General features: G+C 37.2%; 1 protein-coding gene across 1 annotated transcript in view; it reads left to right on the top strand.

The window, feature by feature from the left end:
• Window positions 1-20,079, top strand: part of LOC110029303 (mitochondrial dicarboxylate/tricarboxylate transporter DTC-like) — a 38,211-nt gene extending 18,132 nt beyond the window's left edge. The window contains exons 3-6 of the mRNA XM_020731543.1: window positions 9,891-9,952; window positions 10,178-10,539; window positions 19,090-19,304; window positions 19,875-20,079. Of these exons, the coding sequence (XP_020587202.1) occupies window positions 9,891-9,952; window positions 10,178-10,539; window positions 19,090-19,304; window positions 19,875-19,931 (696 nt within the window). The 3' untranslated portion in view covers window positions 19,932-20,079. The remainder of the gene's footprint in view (window positions 1-9,890; window positions 9,953-10,177; window positions 10,540-19,089; window positions 19,305-19,874) is intronic.
• The last annotated feature ends 1,196 nt before the right edge of the window (window positions 20,080-21,275 follow it).

Genomic DNA, 21,275 nt, shown 5'->3' with positions numbered 1-21,275 from the left:
AACCATATACGATCCAGAATCAAACCATGAGCCATTTCATGAGTCCAACCCCCAACAGTTTCTGACGAACATTTTTGACAGTCAATATGTTGTGGAATATTGGAGGAAAAAAGCTAGAAGAGCTTGCAATTTAAAATAAAGATTTTTCTTTTCCCTATGAACGTAGAGCATATTTTATTAATACTTCGTCAATATTATTTTCGTTCACATGTCTACCGCATAAATTACTTATCTCCCAGTTTGGGACATTAATTGCCATGAAAAAAAAAATATTTTGTGTTTATCCGTTAATCTGACAGAACTCAATAATTAAAACTAAAGAGGCTAGATCGTCGGTCATGTGGGATAGAGAGGTCACTATTATATTCTGTGATCTATGTCTGAGGGAGGTCGAGGTGAGAAATAGACCCACCACATATTTTATCAAAGAAGAGTGACAAAATCTTATGGTTAAATTTAAGGAAGTGACCGGAAGGGATTATGATCGTATGAAATTGAATAACAAGTGAGATCAATTAAAAAAGGATTGAAAAATATGAAAAGAACTGAAAATGGGATCAACGGGAATGGGTTAAGATCCAGTAAAGTGTACAATTGTTGTTACAGGTATATATATCTAATATTACTTTAAAGATATTTCATTGAATTGATTTCATTACTAAAACTTTTTAATATATTTCAGGCAGTGTCGTCAGTCAAAAAATTTAAATTTATTAGCATTAATCCAGTTTTGGAGGAGAAATTAGATGACATATTCACTGGGGTTGTCGCAATAGGAACTCATGCGTTCACCGCAATTGATGTAGGGTTTGGCAGCTCGGCACAGGACATAGAAACCGTGCAGATAAGTGAGTCAGGAGAAAGTCCCAACCAAGTCCACACAGATGTTCAATTCACTAGCCTGCCAAGATGCCCCAGGTAGACAAAAAGAGTAAAGGATTCTCATTCATCAAAAACACCATTGACTCACTTGTTGAAACTTGCAAAACAAGGTTTTTTCCCTCGCATGACAGCTCCATTGAGGAATATCTCAAAGTCCTCAATATATATCCTGATGTTAAGGCAGACACAGACGAATATTTAAATTACGTGAAAATGTTACGAGACCCAACCATAAGACAGTTTTTTATGAAATTGGATCCGTAATATCGATTCAAATACTTGAGCTCTTTCATGGATGGATGAATGTTTTTGATATTATGTATGTTATTTCCTGTAGTCTTCTTTCATATTTTTGTGATGGACACTTATCATTTTTCCATGATGTACTATGTTTTTATTTATTTTGTACCATGCACTAATTTTATTTTCTACGATTGTACCTTCTATGTTTTTCCAGAATATTCATGGTGTACTTTTCCTTTTTTTCTTGTTCTCTACTGATGAAGTTTAAAAATTATCCTTGTACTTATTTTGTAGTATGGATGAAGAAGAAATTAACCATATCCGCAAAGTCGCACTAATCATTACCTTATTGTACTATTACTATTTTATATCCATCGATCGAAACCCATGTATGACGTCGAGTCAGATTGGGAATATATGGGTGAGTGAGCTATTACATAGTCATCCCACGAGGCAAGAAAAAATTATTTAACAAAAGACACTCTTTGTGTGGCGTAATCAAAAGAGCTTTCGGAGTGTGGAAAAAGAAGTGGATATGTCGGCTTACACATTTCAGAAATAAGTACAAATATTAGTTGATACAATGACACCACACAATTTCATTCGACGGCACTATTCCAAATCGGATGCAGAGTTCGCCCTCATAGAAGATGATTCACTTCAGATCCCACCCGAAGCATACGAATACCATGTGGGACGTACTATGCCACACGAATAAATGGATTCACAAAATGCATACACTCGAGAGGGTGAAGGTGCATCAGAGATGACAACTTTACGAGAACAAATAACATATGATATCAGTCAATCGTGAATGAACAATTCATTATTTCTTTTTGAAATTTGATGTATTATTTATTGTTATGTGTTCATTTCTATGTTATTGGGTTTGTACAAAATTTATCTTTTTAAGCATGTTAACAATGGGAATTGTTAAGGAGTTTGAGAGTTTGAACATCTTAGTGGCTAGATCCTTTATGCTTTAGAAATCTTTGCCACATTTTTAATTTGTTTTTCGCTAGTATCGATGGTAGCTTTAAAAATGAGGAGGCTTGTGGGCTCGCATAAAATATTACCTGCTGTAGTTTTTTTTTTCTATTCACACAAGATGCTTTTTTTTTCTGCTCTTGTCCCTGTTCTGCTGTATTGATTTCTTGCTTGGCTATGTGAGAAATCTTTTGAGGGAGTTTGTACACCAATCTCTTCTATTTTAAGGGGATAATGAAGAGCAAATCGGATGTGAAGGTATGGGAGTTATATTTTTTTGTTTTACAGAATCTGTATGAGAGTTATGTTTTACCTCTTGTAGTTTTTTTTTTTTGTATAGGTATGGCTATGTGAGAAATTCTCTTCTATTTTGCAGAATCTGTATTAGAGTTATGTTTCTTTGGGAGTTCCATATGAGTGGTCTCTTTTTTGAATGTTTTTCAGTTGAAGTTGTTTTGCAAAAAAAACTATGGTAATTTGTCTTGATAATAGAAATGCGTCTGAAATTTCTCTTCTACTCCCTCGGGCTCGTCTTAAGGCTAAACGAACTGCTCGATCATCTCAATTAATCAGCTTGTTTCAGTGAATTGATAAATAAGCTGTGGCTCATTTTGATGTTATGACTTTCATTTCATGGATTATGGCTATACATATATCGAAAATTCTCATTTGCTGGTATCATTTGTTGAGGCTTTTTTTTTTGTTTTTTACTTTAATCTCCAAAAGAAATGCAATTTAAAAGTCATATTAGGACAGTTTCTTAGATTTGTGATATGCTCATAACTTGCACTTTAGTATTATAGTTTGTTCCATTTATGGTTAATAATATGAGGAGAATTATGTTGATTTGAAAGATAGCCATCGTGTTTAGCTGATCAATAAAGAGATCTTAGCATAGTTTTCTATGTTGATGATGTGTCATTTTAGCAGCTTATCCTGAAAGTTTGGGGCACCTGCAGCTTATCCTGATAATCTGCTGATGACCAGCTGATCCGGATAAGCTGACTGACTGTTTGGTTAATGCGTTTTCAGAACAGTTTATTCAGGATAAATGACCAATCTGCTCTTGTTCTGGATAAATTGTTTAGTTGTTTGGTTCGTGCGTTTTGTAAACAGCTTATTTGAAAATTTTTTTTACAAATTTACCAACATTCATAATGCAATCATAAAGGAGAGAATGTGAAGATTGAAAAACATGAAAATAAAAAATATTCTAAAAATAAAAGTTCAAATGTTAAGACATGAAAAATGTTAAGACATGAAAAAATGCAAAATATTTATATCATTAAAATATTTCAAATCACATCACAGAAGCACAGTTACCTAAAAAAATGTGAAATACACCTTAACACACTAATATGTACTATAATGAGACCCAAAAAAGAAGAAAAAATAATATGTCAAAATTATAAAGAAAAAAATTATGATGTTGACTTTAACATGTAGCAACATATCACGGTCCATTCTGCCCGGCTCTAACACTCCAGAACCCTGAGCGAAACTGTCCGAGTGGGATATCGTAGAAATGGAAGCACTTGAATCAGAAGCGGTGTTCTTAAATTTTGATGCCGACGAACTCTGAGCAGCGGTGTCAAGTTGAGATATCATAGAAACGGACGTAGTGTTGGTCCATCTGAAGAAAGTGCACTCCTCCTGTCCTTCTGCCCACCGCGGGCACTTGTAAAATTGCCTCCCGTAGCTATGTGGTTGGCGTGATGTGAGTAGCAAGGTCAGTAGCCAGCACCGACACATCACCTGCCTGGACTTCCCTGAATATATGGACTCATCGTCTTGTAGTTATTAAAAGAACAATAGATCAGTAAAAAAATTATGGAAATATAGAAAATTTACTTACCAAAATATGGAGGCAACAGTTGCCGACAAAAAAGTTTTGTGGTCATCCAAGCTGCTCCACAATCATCTCAATAAAAACAGTATACATAAAAAAGTAAAAAAAATTGACAATGTCAATCTTGCATTGTTAAAAGCCTTAAGTTCTACAGAAACAATATTTAGTGGCCGTCCTAGCCGGTACATACTTGGTAGGTTATAATATAAAAATACATTAATCAACAAATAGTGAGGGATAAAACATTGCACAGTCATCTATTCCCATTAATCTTGCCTTGTTAAAAGCCTTTAAGTTCTACAGAAACAATACAAAGACAATTCGTATCACATAATTTTACAAAGGCAACAGATAGAGTTCATATTAATAATAGCAGGGTAGGCAATTCATATCACTGAAACAATACAAAGGCAACAAATAGAGTTCGGGGTTCCATGTCAGTAATGCCCAGAACAAAATTTGTATCTAAGCAATTCTCCCTATTTCAATTAAAAACTGCATTGTTAACATCCCACGGATGTTTAGATAAATAAAACTGTAGCTCATTGAATCAATAACAAAACTCCAGGTAAAGCAAAAGAAGAAAACTCAAGTTACTATGGCATTACCTCTGTAGGTAAATTTTTCTCCATAATCTCTGCTCAACATAGAGGCATGATCAGAGAGGTGGAACCTCTGCAGATAAATTTTCGAAACAACATAGCAATTGAAACAAAATATGAAGTATCCAGTTTAATAGCTCAAATATAACAATATAATACCTAATCACTTTAAAGAAAACAGTCTAATGAGACCCAATAACAATTACTATGACAGTCATATATGGTTACTTTAAAAACAGATAATGAGATCCATATCTATAAATAGGAAAACCAACAGGCTACATCCAGATGCTTAAACAAATGCTTGCTTTGTAATGAGATTCATATCTATAAATCGAACATATACAGCAGCATTTACAGGCTACATCCATCATTCTCAGCAAATTTCACTTAAAAATGCATTACATTCAAATGCCCATTGCTGAATTTGTAGGTATAGTAGTTCACACCAACCAGCCCCTACAAAATGCTGATCAATATCTATACAAAATGTCTACCACGATATCCTCATATAAGCAAATAGTCTCCAACATTACGCTCATATAAGCAAGAATATGTAACAAACCACTTTGACAGCAAAAAAGTTTCCAACGATACCCTCATATCTCATATAAGCAAAATCTCATATAAGCAAAATGTTTTAAAACTTCTTATAGCATCAAACCAATGCAGCAAACCACTTTAACAGATAATAAAAGCAGCGGTTGCCCATAAGGAGGGTTATCCAAGCTGCAACCACACATTTTCAGAATTCAAAAACCATGGTAAGCTATCACGTCATCAACATAGAAAACCATGCTAAGATCTCTTTATTGATCAGCTGAACACGATGACTACCTTCCAAATCAACATAATTGTCCTAATATATTATTAGTTATAAATGGAAGAAATTATGATACTCCAGTGCAAGTTATGGGCATATCATAAATCTAAGAAACTGCCATAATAAGACCTTTTAACTGCATTTCTTTTGGAGATTAAAGTAAAAAACAAAATATAATAAGAGCCTTAGCAAATGATACCAGCAAATGAGAATTTTCGATATATGTATAGCCATAAACCATGAAATGAAAGCCATAGCATCAAAATGAGCCACAACTTATTTATCAATTCATTGAAACAAGCTGATTAATTGAGATGATCGAGTAGTTCGTTTAGCCTTAAGATGAGCCCGAACTAGATAGGGGGAGAGGAAGAGAAATTCCAGATGCATTGCTATTATTAAGACAAATTACCATAGTTTTTTTTGTAAAGTAACTTCAACTGAAAATCATTCAGAAAAGAGACCACTCATATGAAACTCCCAGAAAAACGTAACTCTCAAAAAAACATAACTCCCGTACAGATTATGCAAAATAAAAGAGATTTTCTCACATAGGCATACCTATATAGAAAAAAACTGCAGGAGGTAAAATATAACTCTCATACAGATTCTGCAGAACAGAAAAACATAACTCCCATACCTTCACAACCGATTTGCTCTTCATTATCCCATCAAAGTAGAAGAGATTTTCATATGAAAAGTCAAGGTGTACAAACTCCTCCAAAAGATTTCTCACATAGCCAACCAAGAAATCAATGCAACAGAACAGGGACAAGAGCAGAAAAAAAAAAAACATCTTCGTGTGAATGGAGAAAAAACTGCAAGAGATAATATTTTATGCAAGTCCACAAGCCTCTTCATATTTAAAGCTACCATCGATACTAGCCTAAAAACAAATTAAACAGTGACAAAGATTTCTGAAGCATAAAAGATCTAGCCACTGAGGTGTTCAAACTCCCCAAGTCCTGAACAATTCCCATTGTTAACATACTTAAAAAGATAAAAAATTGCACAAACCCAATAACATAAAAATGAACACATAACAGTAAAAAATACATCAAATTTCAAACATAAATAATGAATTGTTCATTCACGATTAATCGATATCATCTGTTATTTGTTCTTGTAAATCCGCCATCTCTGATGCACCTTCACCCTCTCGAGTGTATGCATCTTGTGAATCAATTTCTTCATGTGGCATGGTATGTCCCACATGGTATTTGTATGCTTCAGGTGAGATTTGAAGTGAATCATCTTCTATGAGGGCGAACTCTGCATCGATCAGGAGTGGTGTCGTCGAATGAAATTGTGTAGTGTCATTGTGTCAACTACTATTTGTACTTGCTTCGGAAATGGGTAAGTCGGTGTATCACGTAATATAACTCACCTTTTTTTCCACACTCTGAAAGCTCTTTTGATTACGCTACGTAAGGAGTGTCTTTTGTTAAATAATTATTTCTTGCCTCGTGGGATGACCACGTAATAACTCACTCACCCATCTATCCCCAATCTGACTCGACATCATACATGGGTTTCAGTCGATGGATGTAAGATAGTAATAGTACAACAAATTAATGATTAAAGCGATTTTACCGATGTGGTTAACTTCTTTTTCATTCATACTACAAAATAAGTACAAAGATAATTTATAAACTTCATCAATAGAGAACAAGAAAAAAAAGGAAAATTACACCATGGAGATTGTGGCGAACCATAGAAGATACAATCGTAGAAAATAAAATTGGTGCATAGTACAAGATAAATAAAAACATAGTACCACCATGGAAAAAGGACAAGTGTACATCACAAAAATATGAAAGAAAACTACAAGAAATAAAATACATAATATCTAAAACATTCATTCATCCATGAAAGAGCTCAAGTATTTGACTCAGAATTGCGGTTCTAACTTCATAAAAATTGTCTTATGGTTAGGTCTCGTAACACCTTCACGTATTTTAAATATTTGTATGTGTCCGCCTTAACATCAAGATATGTATTGAGGACTTCGAAACATTCCTCAATGGAGCTGTCTTGCGAGGGAAAAGACCTTACTTTGCAAGTTTCAACAAGTGTGTCAATGGTGTTTTTGATGAATGCGACACCTTTATTCTTTTTGTCTATCCTTGGGCGTTTTGGCTGGCTAGTGGATTGAACATCTGCGTGGACGTGGCTGGGACCTTCTCCTGACTCACCTATCTACACGGTTTTCGTGTCCTGTGCTGAGCTGCTAAACCCTACATCATTTGGGGTGAACGCATGAGTTCCTGTTGCGACAACCCCAGTGAGCATGTCATCCGGTTTCTCCTCCAAATTAATGCCAATAAATTTAAATTTTTTGGCTGACGGCTCTGCATGAAATAGACTAAAAAGTTTTATTAATGAAATCAATTCGATGCAATATCTTTAAAGTAATATTAGATATATATATACTTGTAATTTCTCAACTCACCAATCCTCTGATGCATCAATTATACGTTTTACTAGATCCCAACCTATTCTCGTTGATCCCCTTTTCAGTTTTTTCTATATTTTTCAATCATTTTTTAATTGATCTCACTTGTTCTTCAATTTCATATGATCATAATCCCTTCCGGTCACTTTTTTGAATTTAACCTTAAGATTTTGTCACCCTTATTTGTTAAAATACGTGGTGGGCTTATTTCCCAACTCGACCTCCCTTAGACATAGACCACATAATATAATAGTGACCTCTCTATCTCACATGGCCAAGGATCCAGTCTCTTTAGCTTTACTTATTGAGTTCTGTCAGATTAAGGGATAAACACAATATTTTTTTTCATGACAACAAATGTCTCAAACTAGGAGATAAGTAATTTATGTGGTAGACATGTGAACAAAATAATATTGAAGAAGCATTAATAAAATATGCTCTTCGTTCATAGGGAAAAGAAAGTTCTTTATTTCAAATTGCAAGCTCTTCTAGCTTTTTTCCTCCAATATTCCACAACATATTGACTGTAAAAAATGTTCGTCAGAAACTATTGGGGGTTGGATTCATGAAATGGCTCAATGTTTTGATTCCAGATAATATACGACTAATTAAAATAAAATGCTACATAAGCATAGTAAAAGCCCAATCAGAGTAAGCAAAAAAACATGCGATAACTATTCTCCAAGCCAATGTGAGCATTCAATAAAGAGGTGAAATGATAGTAAAACCATAGTAAGGTGTAGATTTTAGAAACACACAAAATAAAAAAAAACAAAAAATAAAAGACCAGTAAACAATTCAATAAGGCCATATGTTACAATAAGTAGTTGGCAATGGGAAGAGCTATAGATTTTTTGAACTTCCATCTCCTACTCAAATGCTTGATAACAAATCTAATATTATTCATGTGACAAAATGACATTCCTTAAATATACGAGTTTCTCTCATACGAGCTTCTCTCAAGCCAGACATGATGAGCAATAATGTGTTTAGACAGAGGGGAGAAATAACGAGCACCCCTGCAATATTATAGATAACAAGCACCCTTGCAATATTGTCTATCCCATATGAATTGCGTGGTATGTATGTAAAGCTTTCCCGAGATAAAAAGCTAAGAGAAAGCCACAGGAAAAAAGAATAATACAAAAGATTTCTAATGGCCACAACTTCAACCTAAAAAAAAAATCAATACCATCCAATTATCGCTCAAAATAGTAGGATCTAGTAATTTCACATCTATGGGGTTCAGATCCATCGATTTTCACAACCGAAAAGAAAATCATCATCCAACCGCATTTCTCGAATGCAAATGACGAAGAAGGAAGACGAGACATGCGAAGGAATGGTTATATCTGTTGAGAGAAATGCGAAGGAGTGAAGATGCAGAAGAAGAAGAGGGAAAGTGCACCGGATCTTTAGAGGACGAAATGCGATGGAGAAATGACTCCGCCAGATGCGTATAAGAGCAGGGTCACTGGATGCCAAGACCGGATGCTCGTATGAGGGCAGGGTCACGGGAGTAAATTATTCGATCAAAAACGAGGACCGCGGGGGTTGTCCCGCGGTTCCCGTCTTTCACAAATTGTAAAATGCCGTTTAGGATAATCTTTTAATAAGTGCGGAACAAATGGCAAGGCGGCGTTTTGAAAACGCCGGCCGCATCCCCAAACGGGCCCTTAGTCTTGTTGGAATGTAGAAACCGGTTGGTGTTTGAGATTAGTTAGATTGTTTAATTGATGGAACTTAATGGAAGTTAATTATGGCTGTGCATTGTTAATTTACAAATGATATTTTGTAATCATATTTTTTGAGCAGTTTTGAGGAAATCATATCATAAAGTATTTGATAAAATAATTATGAATACTGATGCATCATTTCAGCTTATCCGGTCCTTACCCTATTTCATGGAGAATCTATAATGCAAGCGAAATCCACACAAGAAATTTAATTTTTTCACCAGACACGTAGTGCAAAACCAAACCTTTCTACTAATTGCTAATTGTGTCTATCAGTGTTAACACTATTGCTCTTCTTTTTTTAATGCGACAGGGTCTTTCAGCAGGGTTACTGAGGCAAGCTACTTATACAACAGCACGTCTTGGATCGTTTAGGTATGTGTGATTTCATTTAACTCAAGTGTTGCTATTTCTTGAAAGCAGTTACTTGGTTTGTTGTAACCTGTTGCTGCATCTGTTTCTCCAATGGTAGAAATATTTGCTACTGTTGAGGATGCTTATTATAGACAATCGGTTCATAGAGGTCTCCTTTTCCTCAGAAGCAATTTTAAGGCTTTTTATGTCCTTTTCAACTATGGAAGTTTTCTTGCTTATGACTAGGATATTGACAAACAAAGCAATTGATGCCAACGGGGGGAAGCCATTGCCCCTTCTTCAAAAAGCTGCCATTGGTTTGACAGCTGGAGCAATAGGTGCCTGTGTTGGTAGTCCAGCTGATCTGGCACTCATCCGCATGCAGGCTGATGCAACTCTACCCCCAGCACAGAGAAGGAATTATACCAACGCCCTCCATGCACTCTATCGGATTACTGCTGATGAAGGGGTTTTGGCACTCTGGAAAGGTGCAGGTCCAACAGTAGTGAGGGCTATGGCATTGAATATGGGCATGCTCGCCTCTTATGACCAGAGCGTGGAGTTTTTCAGGGATTCACTTGGTTTCGGAGAAGTTAGCACAGTCCTTGGTAAGAAATTTTCATCCTTCATTATCATCGTGCTATTGCAATCCAACCCATCATGAAGTTAATGTTGTCATGGGTTGTAATCATTAAATCAGCATGACATCATGGCTATCAAGTTGTTTTCATAGTAAGTAGAGAGAGATGAGTTTCACAGAAAATAATAGTCTTGAAGTTGCAAATCTTATTACAGAGTTGTTCCATGTTTGCAGTTGGTCGTTTGATTTCTGTAGAAGTTTTGTTGGCTTAAGGATATAGGAATATGATATGTACATCTTTATTTGTTGGTATTTTGTATTTTTTCGGGCGACTAAGGTGAGCTGTGTCATCAAGTTTATTTATGCTGCACGAATTTTTGTTACATACCTTTTCTAGCATTATTTACATAATACTAGTAAAAAGCACACATTATGCATGCCCATGTTATGATTTTTTATTACATAATTCATATGTAAGAGACAAATTAAAAAATTACCTAGTCCATATATTGGCCAAATAAAAAAAATCAAATGAAACATTCAAAGCAATTCCATATAATACATATTGTATCCTGTTGCTTTTAAAACCATTATTCTGTTCATGCTGTTTCATCCTTAATAGTGCATCATTTTTAATAAAATTTAGAGAAATTTACATGTGCAGCACACAATTCTTATGTATTTACATATCTCACACGTAAGCCCATGTTTACATACATAACATTTTGGTGTTTTAAACCTACACATGAAAATTTTCACTTTTAAAAAATGATAATAGCAATATGTTTGATATGATATTAAATATTTGAGCTTTGTTTTGTGTAAATATGAAAGTTTATATGGGAGGTATGTAAATACTAGAATTGTGTGCTAGGTATGCAAATGTCCCTATAATTAAAAAAATAAATTAATAATATATTCAATATCTAATAGATGAGGATGCTCGACTGCCAGATGCCTCACCACTAAGATCTAGTAGTGATAAATAGTGAGAGACATAGCAGGCGAAGATCAGTAAGTAAAAGCAGTAGGTTGGTATTTATTTAACTGAAAAGTACTATTATTGGGCTTCTCTTTAAAGATGATCTAGTCATCTCTACCAACTGACCTTCTTGCCACATATGAACCAATTCCAATAGAGGAAAAGTACACTTCATTGTTGTAGATTTTTAGTGCACCATTCCTATCAGGGGAGAAGATTGTTGGGGAGGTTAATCAAAATGACACTTCATTTCCTTGATCGAAGAAGGAATTCAATGTTCCGTTGTCAATTGGAGAAGATGATAGAGAAAATTGATCACTAATGCCACATTGCTTGACCTTCTAAGCTTGTGACTACCTATCATCATTATAGGCTTTTTGTCACTACTAGGTTGCAAAGAAAAGTGGGAGGCTCATGTTGAGAAGAGGTACTAGTGAGGCTCTGGGTTTTAATCTCTTAACACAAGGTGTATTGCTGTGCTCTTCTTGGAAAAGTAACAATAGATTTTGTACTGTGTTGAGAAAGATATAATTATTGATGCTCCACCATTTGACGTCCAACTATTATGATCAAAGATGAATGGAGTAAACCAGCATGCCATCACTCTCGCTACTGAATAACCACTTATATTTCATAGAGAGATGATCAACGAGGAAGTTAGTTGTCAATGCTTTAATGCCTACCATTGTAATTGTCCGTTATCATAATCAAAGAAGGTAGTTGAGACTCTGATGCCTTTATTGTTGCCTGATGAGGGGGCCATCAATAAACATAATCATGGAAAGTTATATCTCCCAACCTCACCTCTATCATCTCTTGCCATTATGACGAAGGATAGTGGACGACCTTAAGTTACAAAGGAGAAGTGGGGGAATCTATTAGCTCTGTTAAGGGACTATTCACATTCCATTTTGGGGAATCTAGCTAATGTGATTTTTTTCTGTTAATAGCAAAAACAATGTCACCAATTCGAGGAAAATATGTCTGTGTTCATTTCCAGGAAAAATGTGAACATATCATCAATTCCAGGAAATATGTCTGTGTTCTAAAAAAATTGATGCTTTCTAGAGATCTGTGTTTGAAATGTATGATTAAAGCTAAACAAGCAATGGGAGAAAGTGGGTGAGAAATGGTAACAGGGTAGAGCAAGAGGATGATGAACTTTGATGTGATTGGAGACTTATGCAGTAGATGAAAGTTGATATTGGAAAGTAAATGACCAATATCCAATTATGTTTGTTGCTAAGCATTATGAAAGTGCTGGAATTGTGTCATATGAGAAAGAATGCAAGTTTAGATGCATGGAGATGAAACGTAATGATATTGTTTTATCTGGGAAAGATTAAAATAATATGAAAGGATTATGAGAAAAGAGTAGAGGCTATTAGTTGTTTGAGTTTATGTGAAAGGAGGGCAATATGTTGTCAAATAAGTACAGAAAAGGTGGCAGTTTGAATACCAACCCATCCTTTTTATATGTGAAATAAATTGATTTTTCACTATTTCAACCATTGTGGGAAATATAGAAAATGCAATAAGTAGAAAAGTATTTGGTAGTAGATGATATGCGCGATCTCTTCCCGTATACGCACGAGGCCGCCCCTGCAGAGGAACCAACCTAGAGAGGACCGGTTTGGACCAGCCAGTCCAAGATCTGGATACGTGAGGTGATTTCAGCACCCAGGCGGGAATTATGTGACCACTACTCACATACAGAAGAAAGAAAATTAAGGGGGATTTGAGGGGAAGAAGTTTGGAAAGGATCTAGGGGAGTATTTTTGATGAAGGGGGTGCTAGGGTTTGTTATTCATGTTTTGTTTTAGCTATAGTTTTCTTCTCTTCTTGTGGTGTTCCTAGTGATGTCTAAGATTGTAGGAGTGAAAATCTACTTCTCAAACAGTAGATCTTCATTGTATCTTGCTTGTTTTTCTTTGATTTTTATAAGAGCATCCCTCGCTTGAGTTTTTCCACCTATCTATTGCAATTGTCACTGCTTCCTTGATGATTTTGGTTCCGGATCGTATCAAATTGATATCTGAACAAGGAGGGATGACAGTAATGAAAGTGGATGTTCTGGAAAGAAAAGTTGGATAAATTAGATCAGGAATTGAAGAAAGGTTCGCCACCATGGAGGACGGGTTTTCTTCCATAGAAAGTCAAATGGAGGGTGGATTCGAGAGCATATGAGAAATGCGAGAGATGATAAAAAAGCTCATGGAGATGCAATTTCAACCACTCAAATTGCAAACTCTAACCAAGGGTTGATTAGGGAATCCTTAGCTAGATCAAAAGGGAAGGAGATCGAAAGAGAGAACCATTTGGACATCATTTGCTACCACGAGCGCTCCCCGAGGACTTCGAGAGGAGTGGATACTTCCGATGGAGGGGTTTGCGCCGAAAATTGGAGGGATCGTGCGGGGGGCACGGAAGAATACAAAGGAGAAAGGAGGGAATCGGGAGTGGAGTATGGCTATGATTAGAGGGAATTTTGCCCTAGACACATGGAAGAAATACCGGAGGAAGAGAAGGTTTGGGTGGAGATGCAAGGGTTAGAAAATTGAAGATTCCGATCTTCAAAGGGGAAGATGCACATGGGTGGGTGTATCAGGTGGAGCGATACTTTGCAGTCAATGGGTTAACCGAGGAAGAGAAGCTCAGGGCAGCAGGATTATGTTTGGAGGGAAAGGCCCTATCGTTGTTTTAGTGGATGGAGGCAAGGTATCAAATGCATTCGTGGGAGAAGTTTAAGGATTGCTTGCTGGAGTGTTTTCAAGTCATTCGGGAAGGAGTCATACACGAGCAATTCTATGCTCTAACTCAAAAGGGGATGATTATAGAATACAGTGAGAGGTTCAAGTCCTTGTCAGGGCGGTTGAGGGGTATTTCTGCAGCAGGAGTAGAGGGGAATTTCTTGAAAGGTCCCATCCGACCACTGAGACCGCATAGATTGAGGGAAATGATGAAGCTTGCCCAGATAATGGAAGAAAATAAACAAGTGAAGAAGACCAACTAATACAACAACACAAGAGGATTCTACAAAAGTGCCTCGACAACCACGATATTGAGGACCCAGACGGTGTCATTTCAGAAGGAGACGCCAAAGGAGAAGAATATGGGGGCCCACCTCGAGGGCAGTTTCCGACGCCTTATCGATGCAGAAGTGCAAGAAAAAGATCAAAAGGATTATGTTACCTCTGTGATGAGAAGTATGCCTCAGGCCACCGTTGCAGGGAGTGTGCCCTTCAGATCCTTTTAATTCAGGAGGAGATAGAGGGCAAGGAATCGAAGGAAGGCGCGGTGGAGGAGCATCTGCACTTGGATGTAGCAAATGTATTGCTCTGTTTAGTGGTGAGATTTACCCCAAATCACACCATGAAAGTGAGTGAGCGGATCGATGAACAACCGATTGTGGTATCGGTGGATAGTGGGGCCATGCATAATTTTATCTCAAATCAGGTCATGGAATAGTTAGGGTTGGTGACTACAGGGAACTTTGGCGTCATGATGGGGCAGGGAAGGTGGAGAGAAGTAGGGGATTTCACAAAGGATTGATTTTGACACTACTTGGCCTACAGTTGGTAGAACACTTCCTTCTCTTGAACTTGGGCAACGCATATGTGATTCTGGGGATGAAGTGACTGCAGAAGCTTGGGGAGATGATGGTGGACTGGAAATCCCTGACGATGGAGTTCCAGATGGTGGGCAGGAAGGTGATTCTAGCTTGTGCAAAACCATGGTGAATGGGCTACTCGGTGGTGTTGCATAGCATTGAGGAGGCCTTCAACCGTGAGTTGGCAGAGTTCCTTGAAGGGGTCAGCAACTCCAACAACAGTTTGCAGACATCTTTCAGCAGCCAGGCAGGTTACCACTCCCAAGAGAGCACGAGTGTGTCATTACATTAAAGAGGGGAGTTTCCCTTATCAGTGTAATACCATATTGACATTCTCAAATTCAAAAGGATGAGATAGAGATGTTGATCCGAGAGATTCTTGAGGCTGAGATTATCAGACTCGGTGAGAGCCCTCTTTCTAGTCCAGTCCTGTTTGTGAATAAAAAAGATGGTAGTTCGAGGTTTTTGCATGGACTATTGGGTTTTGGACATGGAGATGGCATTGGATAAGTTTTCTATTCCTGTGATTGAAGAGTTGCTAGATGAGCTGTACGATGCAGTCATCTTCTGGAAAATCAATCTTAAATCGGGATACCTCCGGATCAGGATGAGTCCAGCTGATGTGCACAAGACAAAATTCAAGACACATGAAAGACATTACAAATTCTTGGTGATGTCGATTGGCCTCACCAACGCTCCATCCACATTTTAGTCCATCGTGAATAGGATTTTCAACCTTGCCTCTTGAAATTTGTCCTGGCTTTCTTCGATGACACTCTGATCTACAATCGTACAGAGACAGAGCATGTGGAACACTTGAAGACAATCTTGGAGAAGTTGAGAGGGCACAAGTTACACATCAATTTTAAAAAAAAAATTATTTTTTTGCACATCTACAGGTGCAGTACCTTGAGCACGTGGTGACCAAGGCAGAAGTAGCAGCAGACCCATCCAATATTAAGGCTATGATGGACTGGCCTTTACCCATGGGCTTGAAGGAGTTATAAGGGATTCCTAGGTCTTAATTGATACTATCGAAAATTTGTGAATGGGTACAACACAATAGTATGACCATTGACGAAGCAACTGAATGAAGACAATTTAAAGAGCGCAAGTCGCAATACAGGCCTTCGAACTTCTGAAGAGGGTCATGACTAGTATACAAGTATTAGCACTTATAGATTTTAGGAGACCATTTGTGGTAGAGACAGATGCATCAGGGTACGGATTGGGAGCAGTACTCATGTAGAACCAGCAGTCGATTTCTTACTTGAGCCAAGTGCTCACCGTTAGGGCTAGGCTCGTAGGTATACGAGTGGGAGTTGATTTCTATTGTTTGACTATTTAGAAGTGCAGCCCTACCTTTTGGGATGACACTTTCTTGTCAAACAAATTAGAGGAGCTTGAAGTACATGTTGGAGCAGATGATGGTGACTAAGGAGCATCCGAGGTGGCTATCCAATTTGTTAGGATATGATTTTGAGATTCAGTATCAGTCGGGGTTGGAAAATAAAACCATAGATGCTATGTCAAGAAGGGGAAGGAGCCTTAGCTGGCTGCCTTATCGCTGCCCTTAGTCCTCGAATGGGAAGCAATGAGATGAGAGAGAGAGCAAGATGAAGGCTGACAAAAATGCGGGCAGAGTTGCTACAGGATCCAAACAATCACCCCGGATATGAATTAAGGGGGAGCAACTACTCTACCACGAGCGATTTGTATTACCGAGGACATCAGAGTACATTTATCGATTATTGTAGGATTTTCACGGCAGTGCAATTGGGGGACATTCTGTGGTACAAAAGTTCTACAGTTGTCTATTGACAAAGCTTTACTGGGTGGGGATGCACAGAGATGCTGAAGAGATGGTGGTTCTTTTGAAGTGTGCCGGCAACATAAATGCCAAACCATGGCGCCAGGAGGGTTGCAACAACCACTAGCTTTGCCAGAGAAGTTTTGGGAAGAAGTGACCATGAATTTCATAGAGGGGTTGCCCTGATCAGAGGGGTTTAATGTGATTCTGGTAGTTGTGGATCGCTTGAGCAAGTATGTTCATTTCATCCTGGTACGACACACCTACACGGAGGTCCGGTAGCTACAATATTCATACGGGAAGTGGTTCTCTTGCACGAAGTAGCAGAATCTATTATGTCATATAGGGACAAGGTGTTCCTCAGCCACTTCTGGAAGGAGCTGTTCAGGTTATAGGGAACGATTCTTAAGTGGAGCACCACATATCACCCCTAAAGCGATGACCTGACGAAGGTGGTCAACAAGAGTGTGGAGAAATATTTGCGTTGCTTTGTATTCGATACGTCGAAATTGTGGGTCAGGTGGATTGCGTGGGCATATATTGGTATAATAATTCACACCACACCGCAACACATATCACCTCTTTCAAGATTTTGCATGGGTGGGATCCACCTCACCTGGTATATTCCGTGCCTAGTGCTACACTGGTATTCAGTATTGACTAGTTCTTGGATGAGAGGGACAGAGCATTGGCAGAGCTCAAAGGGCATCTACTGAGAGCCCAACAGTTCATGAAGAGGAAGATAGATGGGCATAAAAGCAGATACCATATTTGAGTTTGGTGACATGGTTTCTTATAGTTGAGACCCTATCGCATAAGACTTTGGCAAGGAGGAATGTGAAACTTTCTTTGCAATATTTGGAACCTACGAGATTACGACACATATTGGAGCAAAGGCCTATCGTTTGAGGCTACCTCATCAACAATACATCTTGTGTTTCGTGTTTCTAAGCTGAGGCGTGCTATCAGAGATCACACATCCTCTTCTTCACTACCCCCGACACCGACAAAGGACATGGAGTTGGTTCTAGAACCTTTAGACGTCGAAGGAGCGCGTCGAGGGGTGGTAGGTGCAAAGGAGGTACTGATTAGGTGGAATATTTGCTAAACTATGAAGCTACGTGGGAGTCTTACGAAGGAATACAAAAGCAGTTTCCTTCCTTCTACATTGGGGAAAATGTGCTTTTTTGGGAGAGGAGTGTTGATATTCGCGAGCCCTCCCCGTATACGCGCGAGGCTGCCCGTACAGAGGAACTGGTCTAGAGAGCATCGGTTTGGACCGGCCAACCCAAGCCAAACTAGTGGCGGCCCGCCCACCCCAAGCCAAACTAGTGGCGGCCGGTCCAAGTCAGCCAGCCCAGGATCGGAATGCAGGAGGCGATCTCAGCGCCCAGGCGGGATTTGCACTACCACTGCTCATGTATAGAAGGAAGGAAATTAAGGGGAATTTGGGAGGGAAAGTTTGGAAAAGATTAGGGGAGCTTTTAGGAGGAAAAGGGGGCTAGGGTTTGTTATTCATGTTTTATTTTGACTGACAGTTATCTTCTCTTGTTGTGGTGTTCCTAGCGACATATGGGGTTGTAGTAGAGATGGTCTACCTCTCGAACAGTAGATCATCATTGTATTTTGCTTGTTTTCTTTTGTTTTTCGTAAGAACAGCTCTTGTATGAGTTTTTCCACCTGTCCATTATATATTCCTCGTTGTTTGCTCGCTGATTTTGGTTTAAGATTGTGTCAGTACATTATTTATTTATTTGCAGTTGAACTCTCAGATTCTAGTTTTATAAAATTTACTGTTTAAGCTGTGACATTCTTTTATCCATCAAAAACTTCTCTATTTTTGTCATTTTACTTCAACTCTAGAAATTATATTCTTATTTATAGCTATAATTATTTTTATAAAAGACCCAACATATTTATATCTATCCGACTTAGTTATCAGTTTTTCTTCCAGTTATATTGATCAATAATTGTGATATTATACCAGCCATTTCCCTATTCTTTTTTGGCTAAATTGGTAGTGCTTAATAGACATAATTCGATGCAAGCCCCCAATTTGTTGCATGATTGTTGTTGCATGATTGTTGTTGCATTAAGAGATTTGGTACTTTAATATTACATTGAACTTTTTTTTGCCAATCAGAAATTGATTTTGAGATTGATAACCTCCTCGCAGGGGCCAGTGCTGTTTCGGGCTTTTTTGCCTCAGCTTGCAGTTTACCATTCGACTATGTGAAGACTCAGATTCAGAAGATGCAGCCTGATGCCAACGGAAAATTTCCATATACTGGATCATTGGACTGTGCCCTGAAAACCCTAAAGACTGGGGGTCCTTTCAAACTTTACACTGGATTCCCTGTTTATTGTGTGAGGATTGCACCACATGTCATGGTAAGATTTCCTTCCTCTACCCTATCATTTGCTAATTTTGAAGAAATTTTGCGCTATGGTTTACCGAAAAAAGTTATAAGTTGCATCTTGTATCATTGGAATTATCATCACTGCTCATTAATTGGTAGCAAAAATCTCAAAGCATGACCAAGGGATTTTAATATCTTATTTATTACCAAACTAAATGCTATGTTGATGACCTTATGGTCAAAACTAAATAAGCAAAAATTCATTTACATTATTTTGTATTGCACTTAAAATTTCTAGTTAATAGGTGTATGTAGTATCTGACACACCAAACACTGGACACGCACATAAATGCATCAGACACTTAAAACTTTCTAGTTAACAGAGGTATGTAGCATCTGACACACATCACATATGACATGCATCAGACAAATGTTAAAACATGGCCAACAATTTGTTCGAATAAAGAAGAAAAAAATGAAAAATAAACACGTGTTCCAATACCCTAATAAAGGACTTTATTATCTTCTATATATGTGCAAAATGGGTGTATAAGTATTGTTGTCCAGTTATCATTCCTTGTGTAAACTCTTCTGGCTGCAGATGACGTGGATCTTCTTAAGCCAAATTCAGAAGATTGAGAAAAGTATTGGGATTTAGGATGGAATTGATGGCATTCATTCTTACTTCTTAAGCTAAATTCAATAATATTCCGGCCTGTAGCTGAGGCTGGTTTTGGCAAGTTGATAGTCACTGATCCTTTCTGTTATGATTCATTATCTTGGGTAAAAATATTATAATCATCTTCTCTATTGTTTTCATTATTTTCGGCATTTTAAGCCGCATAATTTTGAAATAACCAAAAATCCGGTTCTATTGCTTCGCTGAAACTGTCATGAAAACTTTTAAACTGTTTGTTTGCCTTCTGTTATGACTTCCCTGTAATCTTATACAATATTTTTAAGAACAATAGCAACCATTTCTGCTTCTCTGCACTCAAATACGTGAGGGCTTTGTCTTTGCTTGTTTTCTGTTTGATTTTTTTGGATTCTGTGTGGTTTTGTTTTTGGTTTTGTGACAAGGAGTAATTACATTGAATGCCTGTTTTTGGTACCGCTCAGGTTCGGATAAAAGTTTGTTTGCTTTATTTCAGCACTTATTCAATATTTAAGTCGGTTCATATGTTCATAGAAAAAGTGCGCATATAAAAGATGAGCATGTTTTTTTATGAATTAAGCTTATATAAATAAGATATTTAAATATACTCGGAACTAAACTAAATTTGAAATTCCTTTTTCCAATTCTCTCTAAAAATCTTAGCCTTCACTCAACAACTTCGAGTTATATCATAACATATCAATTACCTGTTAATCGCACCAAAAGATATCCCATTATTATCAACATGAGCCATTAAAAAAATAAAATTTGAAATAAATATTTCGTAGAAGGATGTCACTTCACAATTTTCATGTTAACATGCACCTCAAGGTGCTGCGTTTAAGTAAACAAGACTTTAAGAGTATGTGGAAGCACTATATGTTGGAATGGAATAATGATATCATAAGTAGTCATATTGTTTGATCTAAATCTATCCATGGCATTATAAAATTTAGTCCAAGACTTGAAGAAGGCATGATAAGCATAAGAAGTACAAATAATAGCTAGATATGTTTTTTTTTTTTTTCTAGAGATAAATATGGGTTTACGTGAAAGATGAAATCAATGTACATATGTCATGGAAATGACATCAGATGGGCAGGATGGTCTTTCATATAGAGATGAATTGGTATAATTTGAAGTTGAGAATTATTGATGGCAATCTAAGTACTAAAATTCTCTCATGGTTTGAAAGCTCAGAATATCCTTAATATGAAAAATTAAGGCATACTTACAAATTTTAAAAATGATATTTTATTCCTTAGTCAAATTTATATTAAAATGTTAACACATTAAATAATATAATCCTATAGCTGAAATGTCACTTCATAACTTTGCTCTTTTTCA

This window comes from Phalaenopsis equestris, unplaced genomic scaffold, assembly GCF_001263595.1.
Source record: "Phalaenopsis equestris unplaced genomic scaffold, ASM126359v1 Scaffold000558, whole genome shotgun sequence".
NCBI classification, from domain to species: Eukaryota; Viridiplantae; Streptophyta; class Magnoliopsida; order Asparagales; family Orchidaceae; genus Phalaenopsis; species Phalaenopsis equestris.
Note: the sequence above shows the minus strand (reverse complement) of the source record. Positions and strands in the feature narration are given on the sequence as shown.